This window comes from Microtus oregoni, unplaced genomic scaffold (genome assembly GCF_018167655.1).
Source record: "Microtus oregoni isolate MIOR12 unplaced genomic scaffold, Mior012 000031F_ref0000149, whole genome shotgun sequence".
Lineage (NCBI taxonomy): Eukaryota > Metazoa > Chordata > Mammalia > Rodentia > Cricetidae > Microtus > Microtus oregoni.
The window spans coordinates 29,344,476-29,366,836 of NW_024543090.1; the positions used below are offsets into that span (position 1 = coordinate 29,344,476).

At 48.5% G+C, this 22,361-nt stretch overlaps 1 protein-coding gene across 2 annotated transcripts in view; it reads left to right on the forward strand.

The window, feature by feature from the left end:
* Nucleotides 1–22,361, forward strand: part of LOC121465824 (bcl-2-like protein 11) — a 36,757-nt gene that overhangs the window by 9,345 nt on the left and 5,051 nt on the right. For both annotated transcript variants that reach the window (XM_041679232.1, XM_041679231.1), the window contains one exon: nucleotides 12,577–12,686. In XM_041679232.1, the coding sequence (XP_041535166.1) occupies nucleotides 12,577–12,686 (110 nt within the window). The remainder of the gene's footprint in view (nucleotides 1–12,576; nucleotides 12,687–22,361) is intronic.

A 22,361-nucleotide genomic window follows, 5' to 3' on the forward strand; every position in this document is an offset into this window, starting at 1 on the left:
CGCCACCCCCAGGTGTCATCACTGGGGAAGCTAGATTATGCTGTCTCTGGGGTAGAGACCCCAGAAAAGGCACCTATCCTACTCAAAGGACCCCACATTTTAAAACTGACACGTTGGTGGCTGTGCACCATCAAATTAGAACAAGGTGATGTTGATTGACCTTGGCCACAGAGAATTCAGAGTTTTCAAAATCATCTCTTTCGCCTTTTGCTATTTCTGTCTACATGGAATAACATTAGAAAGAGACTAGCCATGTCCTCTTTTTAATAACTATCACGTATGTTGTCGTTCTCATTTGCCCTGTGTGACTGGTGGCCGGGCCCGGGACTGTGCTCCGTTGCTTCCTGTATGTGTGGATAACCAGATCTAATCCCATAATAGGTAATGCCCCTAGGGGCGATTAGTAAAGAAAATCCCAAGTCTTATAGTTGTATGTGATTAGATTATAAGGTAGAAGAGATAGCCTGGAGAGGGATTGGTTTTAGTTTATGTACAGGAAGCTGGAGAGGGGGACAGGTGCAGGATATCTGTCTACTTACAGCTGGCGCTCTGTCCTGGACAGTGGTGCCTAGCAAGGGCAGCATGGGACAAGGCTTTTCATACACACACATATATACCCATACACGCACACATATACAAATAAGTCTTTAAAAAACTAATAGTGGCATGAGGGACATGCCCTGACATGTTCTTTTAAAATTAAAATTGTTGATAGCAAGTTTGTTTTTAGAGAAGTTCATAGACATAAAAAGAAGAAGAAAATATGTCCAGCTGTAAGCAGTGTAGAATGGACCATCTCCAGCCCCTAGGCCCCTGTCAGTGCCCTTCTTGGTTGCCTCTCTCTTCAGCCTTGTACAACCACGCAGAGCAAGTCTAAGCAGGCTCTTGGCTGCTCCTCTGTTGACCCAAGGACAGTGCATCTGTCAAGTCTGTCTCTAGTCTCCTCGTCCATCTTGTGGGGACCCGAGTTCCCCACATGCTGTGGGAGCTTGGACAGGAATCCCCCAGTGGGGACTCATTGCTTCTCCTTGCCTTCCAGGAGGTGCCCCTGCTGGCCATAGGCACAGCTGGCATGCAACATTCTCTGTGATGTCTGTGGAAAGGAACTGCCCTTCTGGAGCCTAAGAAACTCACAGGGAAGTCTGTGGGAGTACGGCTGTGTGTAACTCAAAAGCCCTCTGGTTCCAGACCAAACAAGCAAAGAGGGGAAACTCTTTCCTAGAGACTCTCTCGAGTGGGGGAGGGAGGTCTGAACTTGTTGCGGGTCAGCTGGTGGACCTGAACTTCACCCTGAGAAGAACCTTGGCTTCTCTGGCAAATCTTTGGACCGTGCAGGGATAGCTGGAAACCCTGCCTGTACCAGCTCTGTCTGGCTTGGGGTTGAGCCTAGGCCTCCTGCTGGAGATGGACCATTTGATGTGGCAGAAACTTGCCGGGAGTTCAGAAGTGTGTCTTTTAGAAGCAGAGAACCACTTTCCCCTGCAGGCCAGTGTTGTGGACCAGCCTGCTACTTCTGAGAAGGCCTGATGTCTGATCACTCAAGACTGCCCCTGTCACTTGCAAGGGGATAGGCTAGCCTTAGCTAAGAATTGGCAAAGAGTGTTTCTTCAAAGAGTGTTTTTTTTAAAAAAAATATTTATTTATTATGTATACAACACTCTGTCTGTGTCTATGCCTGCATGCCAGAAGAGGGCACCAGACCTCATTACAGATGGTTGTGAGCCACCATGTGGTTGCTGGGAATTGAACTCAGGACCTTTGGAAGAGCAGGCAATGCTCTTAACCTCTGAGCCATCTCTCCAGCCCCTGGAGTGGGTTTCTTTTCCTGCCTTTTCCCAAAGTGAGACCTCAAGAGCTGGTTGTCTGACGGTGAAACCTGGCCTTAATATCGTTGGTACTGCTGCCCGCCTCTGCACAGTATGGACTACTTGGTGTGCTTGGACTTAGCTCTGTTTCCTTGGGAGTGAGAGTGTGTTTGAAGTTGAAGCTAAGAAATACTAAAACCGACTGTTTGAGTTTAAGATGAGTATACATGTAACAGAGAGGCTGGGATGCAACGGTGTTCGGCTTCTCCCCTTCCCCGCAGGGCAGATCGCATTCTCTTGTATCAGAGTGTAGTTTCCTATTCTTGTTACTGAAACATTTCAATATAGGCAACTTAGAAAGAATAAATGAAAAATTAGAAAGTTTTAGAAGGTTTTCATTGTAATTGGTGTTTGTGTGTACATGTGCCCACTTATGCACATACTTGTACAAATGCCCGAGGAAGCCAGAAGAGGGCATTGGATCCCCAGAAACTGCAGCTACAGGGAGCCATAAGCTGCCTGATGTGGGTGCTGGGAACTCAACTTGGGTCCCCTGTAAGAGCAGCAATGCTCTTAACCATTGAGCCGTCTCTCCAGCCACTTAAGGGGGACAGGATCTGTTTTTCCCTTAGGAATGCTTGTGTCTGAAGATGCACAGAGTATATTGTGTTACTTTTCTATATGTTGACCATGCTAGAGAAAATGCGAGGATATTTCTTAGGGCTCGGATGTAGCTCAGTGGGCTAGCACTTGGCAGCACATCCAAGGCCCTGGATTTGATCCCCAGCCCCACAGACAGTGAGAGAGCTTTGGTTTTTGTTGTTTGTTTTGTTGTTTTGCTTTGATTCGTCTGGCTTTTGGAGCCTTGACAAGTTTCTCAGCATAAAATAGTGGCGATGAGGTCAGGATAAGTATGACATAAGTATCTATGAGATACCAATCCTCAGCTTTACTTAAACTAATATGTAAGTTTTGCATGCTGTACCTTGTAGCAGCTCACCTCCTGATTTCTCTTGAATTTTAGCTCTGTGTGGTTTCTCCACTGCAAGCCTGGCCTCTGCAGTGCAAGTGCTGAGGGCTACCTTGGTGTCCACCCTCTTCCTGCACTGTTGGTGTGATGAAGTCTAGCAGTGGAAGGGTTTAGCCAATGACCGGCATGGAGTCTTGGTCCTTCTGCTATGATAGTCCCATTATCATGACAGGTGCCTGGAGCTCTTGCCTGAAATAGGGGAGTGGGGAGGCCACTCTAGTGGTCAGAGCTCCCAACAGCAACGCCAGCATCCTGGATTACATGGGGGACTTTTCAGAAGGGGCTCGAGCTGTCGCTGCCAGCCAGCTGTGTCTGCCCTGCCTCTGTGGGCCAGAGGAGAGGCATGTCACAGGCTTGCTCAGAGGAGCAGGCTGTCGCCGTGAACTCAGAGTGACAGCAGTTTTCCCGTGTCTTCCTGCACCTGCAGTCACCAGAGCTGGTGTTCGTGATCAGAACAGACCGATTAAGCATAGCTATAAATTTCACTCTTAACTTTGAGCTTTATTTCAGTCTGGTGTTTTCCCAACTGAGAAGTCACCTGTATGGAAGCAGGGCATGGGACACAGTTGTGTAACATTTGTGCATTTGAAGTGTCTTTCTGCCACCTCCCTCAGACTTGTGCACTAGTGTGCAGAAGCTGACTGTCACCTGAAGCTGGCGGCAGGCCGCTGGTGAAGGAACTTGGCTCCCACCTCCTCTCCGACTAATCTTAGTCGCTCTGTCAGCTCATGAACCCTCCAGCTTTCTTTGGCAGCCGCATTTAGCTCTTTCTACTTTTCTTTCTTGTCACAGAACTGACTTTGGTCTATGCCACGTCCTTAAGTGGCTCAATGTCACCTTCAGCCTGAACGTGTCTAACGTGCCTGTTCAAGGTGCGGAGCTTTTGGGGTTGTCTGGGAAGAGTCTCAAAGCCCAGCTGGGACAGACATTTAAACCATTAACTGTCCAAGCACAGTGATTGTCTTTGCAATTATGCAAAGCAGCGTCTGGAATTGAGGTAGGAGAATTTATTCTGTTCCTCCGAGATGGGTAAAAGGAGGCAGCTGCCTTTGTGCAGGGAAGTGGGAAGGTTTTGTTGTCTCGGTCCTTTCGGCGAGTTCCCGCTATGGCCGTACATCTGTGTTGAATTACTGCTTGAGTTTGTATATGGCTATTATAAATGCTAAGTTTGTAACTAAGGCTTTCATTTAAAAAAAAAAAAAAGAAGCTAAGGGGTGACTTTTGCAGAGGCCGTTTCTGCCCTTGTTTTTTTAGTCTGTGTCTTGGTCTTTGTTGTCACTGAGATAAAAAAAAAACAGTCAAGAGTGAAACCTTACATAAATTTAAGGGGGAAACTATTGTCACTGTTTTTCTTTTTTGCTACTGATTTTAAATTACATACGGGAAGCCACAGTTAACTCTGGAACCCAGGAGTTTTTATATTATAGTGTAAATTCTTATCTCCCCAATATGATTTTGTCATGAAGTAATTTATAGTTACTGAAAGCTAGGAACATTGGGTTTCTAAATGACCTATTCTGGAGGAAAGTCGTAAGTGAGCTAATGTATTTGGATGTTGGATGTTGCCTTTGTGGTTTGGATGGTAATGTTGGCCTTGTTGGGGGCGGGGCTTAGACTTTCCCTATGTAACTCAGGTTGGCCTCAGACACACCCTGTAGTTCAGGACTTCCTAGTGTGTCAGCTGCCAGGCAGAATCAAGCTGAGGCCTCACTTGTGCCAGGTCGAATAGGTACCCTACCACTGAGTCTTCAGTCCAAGCCATACTTGTGTTGCAGGGGCTGGAGCCCAGGGATTCCTGCTCACTAGTCCGGGGTTTCCCACTGAGCTATGTCTCCAGTCCTTGCGTTTCAAGGGTTTCCACGTGGTTCTTTTGATTGTTCTGTGGCGTAAATGGTGAAATGGCTCAATAGGAAGGGTTATTGGTTTTATGTTTTTGTCCTAAAGTGAATACAGGGCCGGTATTCATTTGACCAATGAAATTTTGAAGTTATTTATGCTTACTAAAATAAGATGTACAGTCAGATTCCCATAATCTTCTTAATGTAAATAACAGCAGTGGACAGAGATGGAGCTGACCCAGAGATTTACTGGGACAGGATCAAAGAGACCAAGACACAGGAGTGTCCTGGCCTGGCCGGTGAGTATGAAATGACGCCCTGTGCTCTTCAGAGCATTGGTGTCAGGAGCATGGCAGGAGAGAAGGCACCGTTATGGCTAGGAGCCTCCTAGCCAGGGCGTGTTGTTCACGAGAGGAACGGGCTGTGGATCAGGTTTGGCAGCTTTGGTGATTAAAAAGAGATGAGATGCTAGAGAGATGTCTCCAGGGGCTAAAGGCGGTGGCTGCTCTCTCAGAGGACCTGGGTTCGATCACCAGCGTCCACGTGGTGACTGAAAACCACCTAACTACAGTTCCGGAAGGTCCTTTCTCCGCCTCATGCCCTTGGTGCACAGATGTTCACACAGGCAAAACACCCATGTACATACAATAAAAATAAGTAAAATCCAAAATAATGTAAAGGAGAGAGAGAGAGAGAGAGAGAGAAGAGAGAGAGAGAGAGAGAGAGAGAGAGAGAGAGAGAGAGAAGGGTGTGATGGTTGAGAGGGATTATTATAGTCTGTCTTACAGCCCTGGGGCAGAATCATGATGGGGTGGAAGATTAGAAGGGAGCATTCAGTTCCTCCAAGAGAGCTTTGTAGTACTTACTGGCTGTCAGTGGGGACTGCAGCACTGTGGGAAAGGGCACCTGACCTGGCAGTAAGCAGAAGTGATGAGAAACCAGGTGGCCTGTCACCAAGGATGTCTACCCTGTCTCCCACTAGAAGCTGTGCTCCCTCTGCAACTGAGATGTCTCTGGACATGGGCAATGCAGCTTGGGCTCCCCACATGCCACCCATGTTAGTAAATAGGCTAGTGTGTGTTTGGGGAACAGCTCAGATGGAAGGGGTAGTGAGGGCTTCTGATGTGGAGTCAGAGATGAATGAAAAGGCCCTGCATCTTACTTGCCACTCATTTTAGACTTTATTGCACGAAACGGGCCTTGGTGAAGGGGAAAGGCCTTGTGAACACTAGTTTCCACATTTCTGTCCAACTTCAGACAGAGGTTTTTGGAAACTGGGCTTTGCAAACCATCCGGCTGGAAACGGATGAAAGTGGCCCGTTAGGACTTATTAGCTCGGGGCTACGTGAAGGCAGTGGGGAGGACGCCGGAAGAGTGAGTAGGAAAGCTTTGGCTCTGGGTCGTGCACTTCGTTTCTGAGCATTTCATTCTAGCAGCTGTTTTGAAGGTGCCGTCCTGAATTTGTTTGACAACTCAGGCTTGACACTAATGTGCCTGAGAGAAACTTAAGCTCTTAGGCTATATGCTGTTGCTTTATTTATAAATACTAAATTTTATTTCTTTTAATTTTGTGTGTGTGTGTGTGTGTGTGTGTGTGTGTGTGTGTGTGTGTGTGTATGGTATGTGCGTGTGCCTACATGCACAGGTGTGCTGAGGCCAGCGGTGTTGGGTGTTTCCTCAGTCACTCTGATCCTTAGACTTTACGACTGTGTTCTCTCACTGAACGTGGGCGTCACAGAGTCCTTCAGGCTGGTTAGCCAGTGAGTCCTACCATCCCACGGTCTCTGCCTTCCCAGTGCTGGGTGCTAGGGATCCAAGCTCACGCCTGTACAGCAGACGGCTTAACTCTAGCCCCCTGTACTTTTATTTCTGATAGCTTTCATTTTTGTCAGCTGGCTCAGTAGACTTGTTAGATTTGTCTATCAAGAAATTAAATGATGAAAGTTAAAAAAAAAAAAAGACCTGGAAAGGTTGAGGGAAGGGATGAGCATGAGGAGGGAGACTTAACTGGTTTCTGGGTGGCATTTCTGAGTACACAGCCTTTAGTGTACCCTCACTACAGTGGCAACAGCTCCCCCTTACCTTTGCCTGGCAGGGAAGAGACAGGACCACTTGGCTAAGGTAGCGTTGAAGGCTGCCTCAGCACACTGGCTGGTTGCTCTATTCCTCCTGTGAGCTCTGGGTGTACATAAATACATAACGATTGTTTCTAATGATAAACTTAAGTAAGCAGATTACTGTGTTGATCCAACATCCCAGAATTTTTTATTTGCCGCAGAGAACATTGACAATCAAAGTGTCTACCTGCGGACATCCTTCCCCCACACCACGCCATATTTGGAGCATCTTTTGGGGGATTATTTTGTAGCTGGTTTGAATCTACAAGGAAGTGAATCTTTGGAGGGGCCCTTTTAGGTGTGGGTGGTCTGTCTGGTCAGAGCTTCGGCAGGGACAGGAATGGACAACCCTGGGACGGCTACAGAGAGGTTAGCCATCTTTCTTCCTACGTGGACTGATTGCATTTGACTGTCTTCAGTGTGTTCTGTTGTGTTATTGAAATAAGCAATCGTTTCTTCAAAGTCACACATTCCTTTGTCTACTTGGACATCAGGGAGTCTTTTTCCTGTTCTGAGTTGAATATGGATTTGGTTTAATTCGTGCTTATTACTTTAAAATTTTAATCTTTGTGGATTACTGACCATCCAGAGACAGAGCTGAAGTTTTCCTGCAGGTTTCGAGTTGGCTTCTGCTTTGGCTACACTGTAGTGCTGGTGGGAACCAGGGCCACCAGGACAGGAGGTGCCCCCTAGTCATAGAGACTGAGCTATCCTGCTCCTGATCTGGGACTGCAGGTGAGATTGTAAGTTGATGTGCTAGGATGCCTGTCCGTGTTGTTACACAGTACTGTTGCAGGCGAGGACAACTGGCGGGAGGGCCGTGAGCGCCACAATGTGACCTCACTTCTTTGAACCCATTGCGTTCAGTGCAACGAAGTCATAGCTTGATTTCACTCCCAACCACCTACCCATGATGTCAGTCCTTCCAGTTACTGAGCTTTGAGGAGCTTGTGTTGCCTTATGAGTTGGAAAACTCTTGACCAAGTGACCCACATCTTGCATCACTGAGGCCCTTTGGCGTCAGGAATGCCCTTTCCCTCCCCTGCTCCTGCGTAGAAAAATGAATTGGTTTCGTGCCACATAGAAAAATCATGTTTAGGATTTCAAAAGATTTTTCCTTGGAGTTATATGAAAACTCAGCAGGCAGAGGACACTTGGCAAAGCTGCATGTGTTTGACCCAGCACATAAGAAAGTTTTAATAGTTGCATTTGTTAACAGTAAAGAGGAACAAACCTGAGCCTGGGAAGTCCCCTCTGGTGCAGGCTAGTGGCCTGCAGGGCTGGAGTCTGGCTGCAAGTCACAGCTTCATAGTACATGTGTGGTCTCATGCACTTCATCTGCTTGAAGTGTGTGTGTGTGTGTGTGTGCGCGCGCACGCGCATGCACACTCATGCCAGGTTCACAGAGTGAAACGTTTCTTAAATACTGAAACTGTTCTGAGGTTGCAACTGTGACTTAAGAATTTCCCCTTTGAAGAATTTTTATCTGCGTGTAAAAAGTCCTCATTGGTTTAGAACTGTGGCCCTCTTGCTTGGAGGGGCTTTGAGAAACAGCTTTTCCGTGAACACGTGGGAACATTTATAATCCTCAGGCATATCACTAGTTAGCGGGTGCGTGCAAGACAGGGTGACAGGAGTCAAGAGGTGGGGTGGCATGCTCTCAGAGCCCTGGGTCTCCAGCCCACAGGCTCCAGGTGCACCTTCAGAAGATCAACAACTGTGGTGTCTGTGTACCACAGCTGTGGTCGTCGGTGCGCAGGGTAACTGTGGGAGGAAACTGAGCCACTCTGCCTTGGGAATGAAGACCTCGCTTCTAGCTCACCTGCACTGTGTATAGAAGGGATGAGTTGGACCATTCTGTGCTCTGCTTTGTTCTCATAGGGCGCAGCACCAATTATGGCACTCACTAGCATAAAACTGGAGCTCAGTAGGAAGCCTCCCTGCACCCCATCCCTATACTCCAAGGAAAATATATGTGTAAGATATTTTGTTAAGCAGCATACCATATTAATTGTAACTAGTAAGCCTTCAATACAAAGGAAGATGATGCCTTATAAAATACTCTAAATAGGATTTTTTTTTTTGGTATAAACTTAGTATATTGGGACTGAAGGGATGGTTCACTGGTTAAGCTGCCAAAGTCATAAAGAGTTCAGATCCCACACCTGAGTCACAGCCCAGGTGTCTGCACACATGCCTGTGACCCCAGCTCTGAGTGCAGACAGAGACAGGACTGCTGAAGTCTTCTGGGTTCCGACCTCATGGAGGAGAATGTGAGCTGGGTTCAGGGAGAGACCCTGCCTCCAAAAGCAGTAGGCAGAGAAGGGCAGAGAAGGATGGAGAGTAACACTCACCTTACTCTTCTGGACTGCACACACTGGCATAAACGCATGTGCTCATACACACAGACTCATCCCCAGAGGGCTTTTCTTTAAGTGCACAGCTAACCGTAGACTCTAGCGTAGTTCATATCTACTGTGTGCATATTACCTGTGCCTCGTGGAGCAGATACTAGCCGTTAATTTTCAGTTTAGATCAGAGGAGTAGTATTTGCTTCTCATAAAAAAACAAAAAACAAAAACCAAAGGGGCTAGGGAGATAGCCCCAGCACCCTCATGGCAACTGACAGCTATCTGTAACCCTAGTTCAAAGGGAACTGACACTCTCATCTGGCCTCCCCAGACACCAGCCATGCACAGTGCACGTAAGTGCCTGCAGGCAAGGACAGCTACATGCGTAAAATAAAAGTAAATAAAAATCTAAAAGCACAACTATCCTGGAGGCTGTGGCTCCATTGGTAGAACCCTTGACCATTACATTGGAGGCCTTGGGATCTTTAGCATCACAGAAAAAAAGAAATCAGCTTCTTGATCTTTAAAAACACAAAACACCAGCCAGACATGAATGGTGTACGCCTTTAATCCTAGCACTCAGAAGGCAGGGGCAGATGGTTTGAGGCCAGCCTGGCCTAAATAGGCAGTCCCAGCTCAGCCAGGGCTACGTAGTCTCTCTCACACACACACACAAAGGCTGGGTGGTATGTTAGCGAGTCTGAGCTACACCAGCCTCCTCTGTGAGTGGTGTTTACACTGTCCATCGCTGTTTTGTAACAGCATTTGAAAATTACACCTAAGTACAGCTGGTAGCCTGCCTACTAACCCAGAGCTATTGCCTGCCGATTACAGTGTAGACTAAGCTTAGTCTAACCATTATCTTGGGTTAATACACCCTCTTGACTCTTAAGTGCTCTTAGAAATCACAGATCAGGGCCCCAGGCTTGCCACTGTTTCTGGTCCTTTGTTCAGTGTTTTGTTTTGTTTTTTTTTCTGGTTTTTTTTTTTCTCTTCAGAATCTGGTCTGTGGACCTTAGGGCTTCCATTCTCTCCCACCCTGAGCCTCCCTGATGGGCTGTAGGAATCTATATCTATGTACCTACTTGTACTAACAGCCATTGAACTGTTCTTTATGGGAGAAACAGGCTGGCTGCTTATCTCCTCAAACAACAAGGCATTTATCTCTAAACAAGTTGAGTTTGGCCACCAGAGAGCCATAGCTGCTAGCAGGGTTGGTGTGCTTGCTAAGTGCGAATTTTGATAAGTCAGCTTGTGACCCAGGCTAGCTCCTTCAGTGGCTTTTTAAGTTCCCAGCCAAGTGTGAAACCGAGCACCTTCTGAAGCATACATGTGAGAGAAGAATTAGCTAGAATGCCAGGAGGCTTCTTTTACAGTGTGGAGGCATTCATCAGAGTTAGTCACTGTTTCGTGTTACAGTGGGAGAAGCTGGCAATGCTGATTAAAGCATAATTCTCTCCGTGTGTAAAGAACAGCAGCGCTGCAGACATGAGATGCATGGGGAAGGTCATGCTGCTTCATAAGAGGGTTCAGTCAAGAGAGAGGAAGTCGAACCATCCCCAAATGTCCCTTGCCAGCAGGAAAGATCAGGTGGCTCAAAAAGCAGGCCAGCTTCCTTGAGTTCGGAAGGCGTTGCTGAGAACTCAAGCAATTTTCTGAAGGTTTTAAACAGACCAAGACCAAAGTGTGAACCATGTTGCATCTTGAGTCCAGGCAATTGGTGACACATACCTGTAACCCCAGCACTTGGGAAGTGGAGGCAAGAGATCAGGAATCCAGGGTCAGCCTGGGTGCAGAAGACCTTGTCTAGGGAGGAAGAGGAGGGGAGGGGGGAGGGAAGGTAGGAGGGGAGGAGGGAGGGAGGGGAGAAGAGAGAGGAGAGAGAAGAAATTCGTCATCAAGAGCTTCAGGTCCATGAGACCTCAGCTTGGCCTCCTAGAACCACATGGCTCACAGTCATTTCCTTGGGTAAATCAGTGAATCTTGCCCCATAACGAACATTAGGTAAGTTGACCAGCAAGTTCGATCATCCCACCAGCCTCATAAATAAAGCATATATCTATCCCCGCCCCTACACACCCGCCCAACCCCAGAGTTGAAGCTAGATATCTCTCTTAGTGTCTATGGGGGAAACAGTGGAACTACGACACCCTCTCTAGAGACGGGCTGATGCCGCTCCCGTCTGGATGAGCTCTTGGTGTCACTGGCCCTGCTTCTGTAGAAAGCCATCTTCTGGGCAGCTCAGGTTTCTACGTTTCATCGGGTTTGAGTTGTTCCTAGGAATTTGTGCCTTGTTCTAAGACCAAAGTGGGTATTGTGGGTATTTTACTAAGGAACTAAAATTTTATGTTCTCTGATGTTTTATCTTTTTTTTTTTCTAGTGTAGTTCTAGGGATAGCCCTTGGGACCCCATGAATGCTAGGCAAATTCTTTATCACTGGTGTCCGTCCTTCCTTCCTTCCTTCCTTCCTTCCTTCCTCTTCTTTTTATAGCCCTGGCTGTCCTGGAACTTCCTCTGTAGACCAGGCTGGCTTCGCGCTCACAGAGATCCACCTGCCTCTGCCTCTCAGGTGCTGGGATTAAAGGCGTGCGACGCCACCGCCTGGCTACTTATTTCTTTTTCATCATTGTTACATTTACTTTGTGTTCATGGGTAAGGCAGAAGTCAGCTGTGAGTCAGTGCTCTGCCTTCACCTTGTAGATTCTGGGGACGGAAATCAAGCTTGTCAGGTTTGGTGCCAGCTGCCTTCACGACTAAGCCACATCACCGGTTGCTGTCGTGTTTCTTTGGTGATCTCCACCATGCTGCTGAGGACTCTTTTGGGAGTAGGAGTATGTGTGGCTGGGCCAGGATGATTTAGTTCTTGTAAGTCTAAGTCTCCAATTCTGTGAAGTTAGTTCTTTGTCACTTACACATTGACTACTGGTTCTGCTTTGTTGTGTTGGTCAACTCGACACAAGCTAGAGTCTCCTGGGAAGAGGGAATCCTAATTGAGGAGTTCCCTTCCTCAGGTTGCATGCAGGGAAATCTCTGGGGTAGTTTCTTGATAAATGATTGATGTGGGGGCCCAGCCTGTTGCAGGCAGGGCTAGCCTGGGCAGGTGGCCCTGGGTTGTATAAGAAGGCAGACTTAGTAGGCTAGCTAGTAAACAACGTTGTTGCTTCTTTTGCCTCTGCTCCTTGACGTCTTGATGGACTGTGATCAACTGTGAGAGCCAAATAAACCGGTTCCTCAGCAGCAGAAAGCCGCCTAGGCCATTCACTAAGATGATGCGTCCTTCATGGTTCTCAGCACCGGAGTGAGAGTCCCTGAAAGCCAGGGGGTGTCCTGAAGGACGGGAGTGTGTGAGATGGGTTTGTTCCTAGAAATTCATGTGTGATGTTCTCAGTGCTGTGGACCCTGGCATGATTTCTGGTCTCTTTGTGCCCTCACAGCTTCCATAAGGCAGTCTCAGGAGGAACCTGCAGATATTCGCCCTGAGATCTGGATTGCACAGGAGCTCCGGCGGATTGGAGACGAGTTCAACGAATCTTACACGAGGAGGGTAAGGACCCCTCCCCACCCCCATGAGAAAGGAGACTGACAAGCTGCGGGCTACATCACTTCTCTCTTTACGTCTTCTCCTGCTGCATCTGGGTGCTTGCCTTTAGCTAAGGCACAATGTGAAACTGCAAGAAGTGTTTTATGTGCAAGAGACCTCAGCATATTTAAAGGGCTTAAAACTCCTTTAAAAGGTTATTTATGTACATCTTGAAATAGTCCCATGTAAATATGGAGCACTTAGTTTTCAGTTCGTGTAAGGTGCTTCTCCATGTGTAGAGCTATCAAAGTCTAGACTGTCATTCAGCCAGGACTACCAGCAAGGGGTGCCAGGGACGTTGCACATTGGGTTATTGAAATGTTAGGAGAGCGATAATCAATAGCTTATGACGTGAACCTCGCGGAGGTTAAATAAGGTTGGCTGGCTGCTCCATAGACTTCTCAGGTATGTTCCTGACTTTAGTTATAATAATAGTTAACTTAGTTCATCATTTTATTTACCAGCAGTACGTTTAAAAACAGTTTTGGTGCTCACCTGATAGAATGAAGACGTTTGTCTGTTTGGTACCCCCTTTCCCAGGGAGTCCTCTTTTGAGGGTATAGGCTTTGATTCTAAGGTTCAGGATGGCTGTGGGTGGGATGACCAGTTTCTTAACAACGTGTCCGAAAGTAACTTCGGCTCCTTCTCCTTCATTCAAATGAAACCTCTCTTCTCTCTGGAGAGATGTCAGGCATAGGACCTTGAGGTGTTTCTGTCTTTATATAGACATTTTCTAATTAGCCAGTGGGTCCAAAATAAGTGAGTGCTCCCCATGAGCTGTTTGGGGTCTTCTTTTCTGCCGGCAGGGCTACTCAGACCTCCCTCAGACACACAGGGACACCACCATTGCCACCACCCTACTCCTTTCCACCCCCACTGAGAAGCAGATCTGTCAGGGAGTCCCGAACCTTGAGAATAATTTCAGTTCCCCTTCCTGCTTTTCCATGGGGTGTGTTGGGGGATGTGTGTGTGTGCGCACGCGCTATAGTTACGCTTCTGTCATTAAATGGGAACTGTCACATTGATGAATGGGCTGAGGAATTTTTCACAATATTGTGTTTAGTTGACATAGCCTGGCATCTGCCCCCTGACATGGATCTCTTCACAGAATATAAATACCTTCTAAGCCTAGATCCAAAATGGCAATCTTTGGGGAAGAATGGTTGATTTCATAATTTACCACTAAAGTTACATCCACTAATCCCTTGGCCTTGGATTCGTTAGAGATTTCAGCGTTTCTGTGAGGACTTATAGAATGTATGAGGCCATGGAACGTTCAGGAGCCTGGTCCTTCTGCTGAGGACAGAGGTAAAGGGCAGGAGGCTCCTCAAGAATGTAAAGGACTGCATTTTAGTCTTGGGCTGGAGTTGGGTTCAGAGTCCAGGAGGACAGGCTGTCTTAGGCTTTTATTGCTGCCAAGAGACACCATGAGCGTGGCAACTGTTATAAATGAAAACGTTTAATTCAGGGAGCTGGCTTACAGTTTCAGAGGTTCAGTCCATTTTCATCACAGCAGGGAGCATGGCGGCATGCAGGCAGATGTGGTATTGGAGCTAGAGTCCTACATCTTGACTCAGGCAACAGGAAGTCAGCTGACTGTCACACTGAGGGAAGCCTGAGGAAAAGAGACCTCAAAGCATGCTCCCACAGTGACACACTTCCTCCTAAAAGTACCATTCCCTTTGAGGGCCATTTTCTTTCAAACCACCACACACGCCATTTCTGCCAGAGACTAAGTCTGGATAGGAACTGGCTATGATGCCCGTGGGTGAGGGTGTTTCAGGAGGGACGTGGCTGTGGGCAGGTCTTTGTACTGCTGGGGTTTGTACACTGAGAGGAGCTCACACAGCACCCTACTCTCCGGTCATATGGAAGCCTTTGTCTGCAGAACCAGGCGTTTGATGGATATTTTTGTGCAAGTTTCATTTTAAATCATAAGGTTTGGGCAGAGGCCGAGGAGGCCCTCCCAGATGGGCATGCTTGAAGCAGCTCCCTGGGGACTGTGAATGGCTGAGGATGGTCCAAGTCGGGGGTAGAGTGAGAGCTATCACATCCTCTGGCTGGCCCCTCAGGGAGGGCATCCAGGTGATGGTTCAGGTTCTGTACTGATGCACTATGTACCGCCTCAGATTCTTCCATGGCTGTGTGTGCTCGGCCTCCTGCTTTCCTTATAACGTTATTTCATGGTTGCATGTTTAAGAATGCGTCTTGTGATGGTTGCATCTGATGTGACTTTGTTATTTCCCATCCTTTTAACACAGTAAATGTAAATAAACATCACTGTACTGTTTTGCAAGATTTTAGGTTTTATTTTGTGTATCTTTTTTTTTTCATTTGTGTGTGTGTGTGATTGTATACACCTTTCAGGCCGCTGTGCATGTGTAGAGGTCAGAGAACAACTTTTGACAGTTAGTTCTCTGCTTTGAACTAGCAGGCCTACAAGCTTCCAGGCGACTCTCATTCCTTTGCCTCCCACCTCACTGGTGCTGGGATGACAGATGCACACCCCATCACATCCAGCGTTTTTATGTGGGCCGCAGGGTCTAACTTAGACAAGGGAACTTCTGTGACTAGGGCTCCTACTAGCTGAGCGTCTCTCCAACCCTTAGCATGTCTTAACCCAATGCTGAAGTGCAGTCACTAATAAAGCTTTAAAGCTTCCTTAGTTGGCTGGGGGGCGGGGGGGGAGGAATAGATGCTAATTAGACCCTAATTCCTCTAAAATGAGGCAGATACACTCCAAATGGTAGGTGTCGGCAGCCAGTTCAAAGTGTCACCCCCAAACTCAGACAGTGACACAGTGACCTCAAAAGCTGCAGCCACCAGTCTTGCTGGTTGGAAGAGCAGCCCATTGTCTGTCATCACACGAATGGTCCATTGTTGAACATGGGACAGGAAGCCAGGCAGGAAGTGGGAGAATAATGACTTCAGATGACCTATTGCTGAGCTGGTACCCATCGCTCGCCTTCTTGACAGGATGCACCGAAGCCTCTGAAATTTAGTGTGTGCACCGGGGTGGTTGTCTTCTCAAGTGTTAGCTTTTGTGTGTGCACCGGGGCAGGTATCTTCTTTCTAGTGTTAGCTTTTGTTGCCTCCAACCTTACAAAGCCTGACAGGATGTCTTGCCAAGTCACCACTTAGGGGAATGGAGGTGCCTTTTTGTGGTTGCTGTGCACTGGGTACATTTGAGAAGAGTGGGGCAGTGTGAGGCGGAGCTGTGGAAACTGAGGCCACATAAGGAGAGGAGGTCACAAGTGAATGCCCAATCCTGTACACCTCTGACTGCTGGATTCCCAGGGCGGCTCTGCAGGCAGCTGTCACTCGAACATGCGTGCTCTATATCGTGGGAATTGGTGGCAGCTTTCCATTTTGAATAATTTCTAGAACCATACAGAGAACTTTGTTAATATGCCACCTTGACGCCCTAGTGTGTCTTCCCATGTGTGTGTGTTGTTTTCGCCATGATTCCCTTAGCTTATTCTTTTAAAAAGTTTATTAATTCTTTGAAACGTTCACACAATGTTTTGATCCTATTCTTCCCTTCCCCCACGTCCTCCCCATCTCCCTACTCACCCAATTTCATGTTCTCTTTTGCTTTATTTAGTATTGTTATAACTATTCATCTATAAGATGGTCAGGGAACATCACGGTGGGGGGTGGGTGGCAGGATACAAACCAGAGGAACAGGACATTTGCTGTGAGATTTTGTCATCTATATAGGACAGGAAAGCTGCCCCGTGGAATCTCAATATGGTCACCTAAACAAGACCTGAGCAAGGACAACCCTGCTTGGTATGCCAGTGTGGATGGGGAGCTCTCACAAGACTCCACCCCTTATTAATACTCCACCGTGTGCTTCCCGAGAGCAATTATGACATCTTCTCGGCCACGTGCAACAGTTGTGATCCTCAAATGGGTAGTGACCCCATGCTGTCATGGGACTATAGACTTAAACTTCTCATCTGTCCCAAAATGACAGATGGGGGCAGCGGGGGCAGACACTGAGCCAAGCCCCAGTATAGACTCATGCATTGAATTAGGATATTAAGGTGCACTTTGGCTCCGCTAATTCCTCTGTCCTTGGGAAGGTGACACTTGTGGAGGGCCCAGACAGTTTGAGTTTATAGACTCCCTGCATTTCTTTTACCTGGTGCTTCCACAGGTTGAGAGTAGGAAGTGTATGGTGTATGGTGGACCATGTATGGTGGGCCTCTGCTGCTGACAATGCAGAGCCAAGGTAGTGTGTAGCGTTAGTACTTTTCCAAGAGCTTAGGCGGGAGGAGACAAAGCTGCACTGGGGAGGGGTTAGGCCTTCTGAAAGATGCTCCCTGACCAAGTTATACCCAGGTGGTGTACCACCCCTTCTCACGCTCGGTGTCCACTCTGCAGTGTGGTACTGTTTGGAAGACTCAGGGGCAGGGGGGTGGCAGAGGCTTTTGTGGGGAGCAGGACAGCCCAGGGAGGCCAGCAGGTCCAGAGAGAAGCTCAGAGAACCTGATTGTCTGGAGGTCACGGGGAAAGCAAGCAGTTTGCATTTAACTTGAGTGGTGGAGGGTCATTGGGTCTTTACAGCCTTGTGTTTGAAGCCTCTCCTTCCTCATGAGGGGCTGTGAGACCACCCACTTCTCACTCATCTCCAGTGGCCATGGTTGGTGCTGTCTGCCTTAGCTGCTGCTCCTATACCCATACCTGGGCCAGCTCATCTTTTGAAAGTGACATCAAGTGCAAGTCATATGGCCCTGAGCGCCTGTGAGCGCTAATTCTGGAAATAAGATGTCCACTTGTGGGTATCGTGGCTGTGGACTGAAGTTTCTCTGAAAGATGTCAGCCCTTCAGATAGTTGTTCTAGGAGAAACTGAACTCATTCTGCAGCCCAGCCCTGCCCAGCCCCGAAGCTGGGATCCTTGACCCCCTGTGGGTTCTTGAGGGTTTCAGTCAGATCCTCCTCCCTGAGTCAGTATTCCTAAAGAATGCTCTTGACTGACGGTGACTTGGCGATGTCCTGGCCGTGGCCAGCCTAAAGCAGAGAGACCCTGCAGACGGGGCGATGCATGAATGGAAAGAAGCCCTTCTATTGTCTGGTCACAGGCACAGTGCATCTTTGCCTTACACTGCCTGCTTCCTCCTCAGTCGGACATGTGCAGGCATGAACTGACTGAGGTGTAGACACCAGCAGAGCCCTGCATCAGTTAACAGTGGAGCCGAAAAGGTGGCCCTCAGAAACAAATTTCTCTCAAGTGTTACACAAACGTTTGTGTTTTTTAAACTTGAAGCCTGCATGTGTCTCGTTCCCAAGGAAGGGAACCCACTGTGTTATCTGTATTCGTGCGTTTAGAAACGAAGGTGGTCCTATAAACCACCGACAAGGGAGAGGCCTAAATTATAGCTTGCTTGCTTGGATGAGACCAACCAGAGATGGATGGCCTCGGGCCATGTTCTCCAGAGGCCTTCATTAATTGAAAACTGAAGTTTAACAAGATAAGCTGCTTTCTTAGTCTGTTGTGAAAAGCGCCATTAAAGACATGAATAGCAAATGTAGAATCCGCACTCAGCCTGACTCACAGAAGCATGGGGATGGGCTGCTTGCCTCGTGCGTTAGACACGGGAATTTACAGATAAGCAGTTCTCTTGTAGCAAAAGCAGTCGCTTGGAGGGTGGAGACACAATTGCATACATGTGTTCCCCTTGTAGTTGGAAGAAGCGGTTTGGCATTTTGGTTTTAGGCCGTGCTCACACACATGACCTGGGCCACACCATTTCTGTTCTATGACTGGAGGAGTTTGGGCTAGATTCACTCCAGAGTGCTGCTTCTCTGAATAAGGAACGCCCCTGAAACTACCGGGGACAGTTTGCTCATAAGCAAATGCACCCCGCCAAGGGGCATGGGTCCACTGTGGTGTCAGATGTTGGGTGTTGGGTGCTAGAGAACCTGGGTGCCATTGCCACTCCTTCCTGTGTCACGTTGAGTATTGCCAGGAACTCTGTCCACCCGGCTGCCTTTAGAGGCTTTGGACGTGGTTTTGAGGCAGATGCGCTCGACCCTACAGGCGCCGGCAGCATCTGTCTGGGTGTACGCAAATGTGAGAAGAGATTGAGGCACTGAGGTGTGTTCAGATGGCTGGCTGGGTGTTGGGCTAGACATCCTTGCGTTGCTCTCCCCCACGTGTGAGGAATCCGTCGGCCTGGCAGGTGCTACACCTGCAGGGCTACCCAGCAGTTGTGGGACGGTGAGCCATGAACGTGTAACTAAGAGGAGATGCAGGTGCCTGGAGGGGAACTTCAGCCAGGTTTGCAGGGTATTTTTTTTATCTCTGGAGGAGGAAATGAAGATGCAAAGAAAGGAAGGTTTGGCCCTTCTGCAGACACATAAAAATAATAAGGCTGTTGCATCACCCCTTGCTAGACTTCACCTCGCTGAACCAAAGCAGGAGGTCTGGGTTGTGGTTAAAGTGTGTTTCATCCCACTTAGCATTTCAGAACAGCATGTTCCTGCTCTGAATTGAGTGTTTTGCCCCTGTCTCTCTCCCAGGAGACATAATAGCAATCGTGAACCATGTTTGACTGGCGATAGAGCAGGATCCCCATCAAGTAGATGTGTGTGTGTCATATTGCCAGGATGGCTAGACAGGTAACCCCCACTGCAATTAAGCCTGTGGAATGGTTTCTGTGTCCCCATAAAAGACCTTCACTTTTCACAGTTTCTGTCATATGGTACATAGGAAAAGATAGATAGAATACACGTACGGTTTGTGAGAGCGTTTGCAGCTTGTCTGTGACTTTCACGCCAGTGTGGTCACCATAGATCGTGAGAGCTCCGCTTGCTTGCAGGGTAGGAGTCTGGGGATGGGGGCACATTTGTTCCTCTAGTGTTCAGAGGTCTCTTCACATTGTCCTAGTCCCTCTTGTGCCTTCTCTCCAGCCATTGCAGTCACTAAGCTGTTTAAATGCACTTGTTCCCTTGGTGACCAAAGGAGAGTGAATGTGGCCTCTCGGCAGCAGTCATCTGGCCTGACTGGGCAGCCGTGGGCATGGATCTCAGCAGAGTCTCTGTCTGAAGTTGGAGAGGGGCGAAGGCCTCCTGGCTGCTTTGGTAAACATTGTTTAGTTGGCTGGATTAGGATCCCATAGAAGTGGCACAGCTGTGTTCTGTGTCTCCTCAGCCTCCTGGATGGCTCACTCTGAGTGGCGGGGAGGGGGAGCATTGCACCATCCAGGTGGACATGGCGTCGCATTCTTTGGAGCCAGAACTGCCGGTGGAGACTACCAGAGTCCTTCCTGGTGCAAAATTGGGTTTCCTATGGATTGCTGCGTGCATATAAATAAACCTGTTAGAAGATTAGGACATCTGGAGCCTTCCAGTGTGGACATTCTATGTGACACTCTTCCAACTTGTCAAATTCCTTTGTGTCTCAGAGTTCTGAGGGTGCCTATCTTGGGATGCACTTGGGATAGGGTACTGTCAATTCTTAAGAGGGTTTATTCATTGTTTACTTATGTGTATGTGTGCATGAGTTTGTGTGCAGGCACCCTCAGTGGACAGAGGGCATTGGAGCCCCTGTGACTGGACTTCAGAGCAATTATGAGCCATCTGATGAGGGTGCAGAGAACCCAGGTCCACAAGAAGACCACTAAGGGCTCTTAACCACTGAGCCGTCTTTGCAGCCCCAATACCATCGTTTTTTACCCCCGTTACCTTGACTGCCAGGAAACATGACTTTGAAGTGTGGTTATGTTGTCACAGATGTCACCCCTCAGTCTCACAGTGTCTCCTCCTTGCTGTGATTTTACATCTCCATCAACCTTTAATTTTATTGTGATGTGGTTGTCACTCTGAGCCCCCCCCCCCCCAGTCTGCTCTCTGTGTGGTGTTATGCTGAGCGTGGGCTCTAAAGTAGAGATTGGCATTTGAACCCTATTCCAGCAGAAGTCTGAGCTGAGTTGCTGCAGTTACTCGGAGGCTCTCTATTCCCACTGCACAAACCCACTCTGAAACCTCCTTTGAGCTGAAAGGGAGGTGACCTTGAGCAATGAGAGGTCCCTCTTAGAGGCAATGCTGTGTTGACTCTGGAGTTAACCCTGAACTTCTGTCCTGTCTCTGGCGTGCTAGTAATCATTACTCTCCTTTCTGGGAGCTTGAATATGTGGTCCTCAGTGACATGTGCCTTCTAGGAAGGCATGGGATCCAGGGTATCTGCCCTGGCCCTGCCACTTCTTGTCCTGCTACTTCCAGCCAGTTTTAGCTTGAGGAGAGCCACCCTGGCCCCATGGGGTTGTTTCGAAGGCTTGAAGGCCTGCCATTTCATTTAGCACTGGCAATGGGTGATTCTTCTGTCCCCAAGCCCCTCTTAGCACCTTAGAGCCTGCTTGTCTCTGAAGCCTTTTAAGTAACCCCTTCACCCACCTGCATCCGCGTGACTGATCTCCCAGGCATCTTTGTGACTTAGTCTGAAACAGTTGCTAAGCTTTCATCTTGAGAAGTGTTTCTCTTTAAGTGTTCCATTTTAAGGGCGAAGGGCTGAGAATGATCGTTCAGTAGGCTGAAAGGTTTGCCACAGACAGGGTGCTGTAAAGAACAGGAGTTAATTCCGCCTCAGTTCTGGGGCCCACAAGTCCAGCATCAGTCTCAGCAGCGCCGGTAGTCTCTGACCTGTTCCCACTCTGTCCTCCATGTCGTCGCATACTGTCTCGGTCTCTGTAGTCACACCTTGCCCACCCCCCACCAGTGAGCTCGTCTTCATCACCTTGCTGAAGGCCCTGTCTCCACAGGCAGCCACTTTCTGAGGTACTGGGGCCAGGACTGCAGGCTAAGAAGTTGGGGAACACTGTGGCCCATATAGAGGGGTTGCCAGGAGGGAGGCAGGCCTTCCTTCCTTATTGTACTTTGTTTTCTGTTTCAAGTGGTTGTAATCAGGAAAAGCACCCTGTTTTCTACCGGGTGGCACAGGCGTGGTCCTGGGCTGTATGCCCTTGGTACACAGATGCCCTTGGGAGTGCCCGAGTGTGAGTCACTGATGCAGACCCGCTGGGCACAGGCCTGAAGGTGAACTCTGCGAAGAGCTGCAGCCGAGGGAGACAGATCTGATGCCCTTAGTCCTTTGCTTGTTCTCTTGTCTTTCTAGTTCTGCCCAAGTTGTGAGGGGCCTTGCAGCATGTGGGTGACTTCTCCCCTGTACACTGACATTTGTCTAAGGACCCCCTCCATCCCCCACCCCCACTGCAAATGACGGTTACTTTCAGGCCTGCCTTGAACATGTCCCGGCCAGGCTCCCTCCTGTGGGTGTGGGTGGCGGGAAGGAGCGCGGAGACGAGTCGGTTTGCATGATCCTTTCAACTCTCCTGACCCTTAAACCAGATGAAAACTGAAGCGCAGGCTCAGCCTTGGGTCCCCATGTGTGTGTCACAAGGAGCTCCTTCTGGGGAGTCCTTTTCCTAAGCATTAAGTCCTGGCTTCTTGTCCTCATACTGCTTCGGCTCTCAAATCTGCCGTGCGTCAGCTCCGCCGGGCTCAAGCGGAGGCACACCTGCTGAAGCTGGTGTCAGTCAGCGCCCCCCATCTGGCAGCTGTTTTCTGTTGTGTGGGCCACATGTGCCGGGCCAGAGGAGCAGCTCCAGCCACCGTGCCAGCTGTCGGGGGATTTC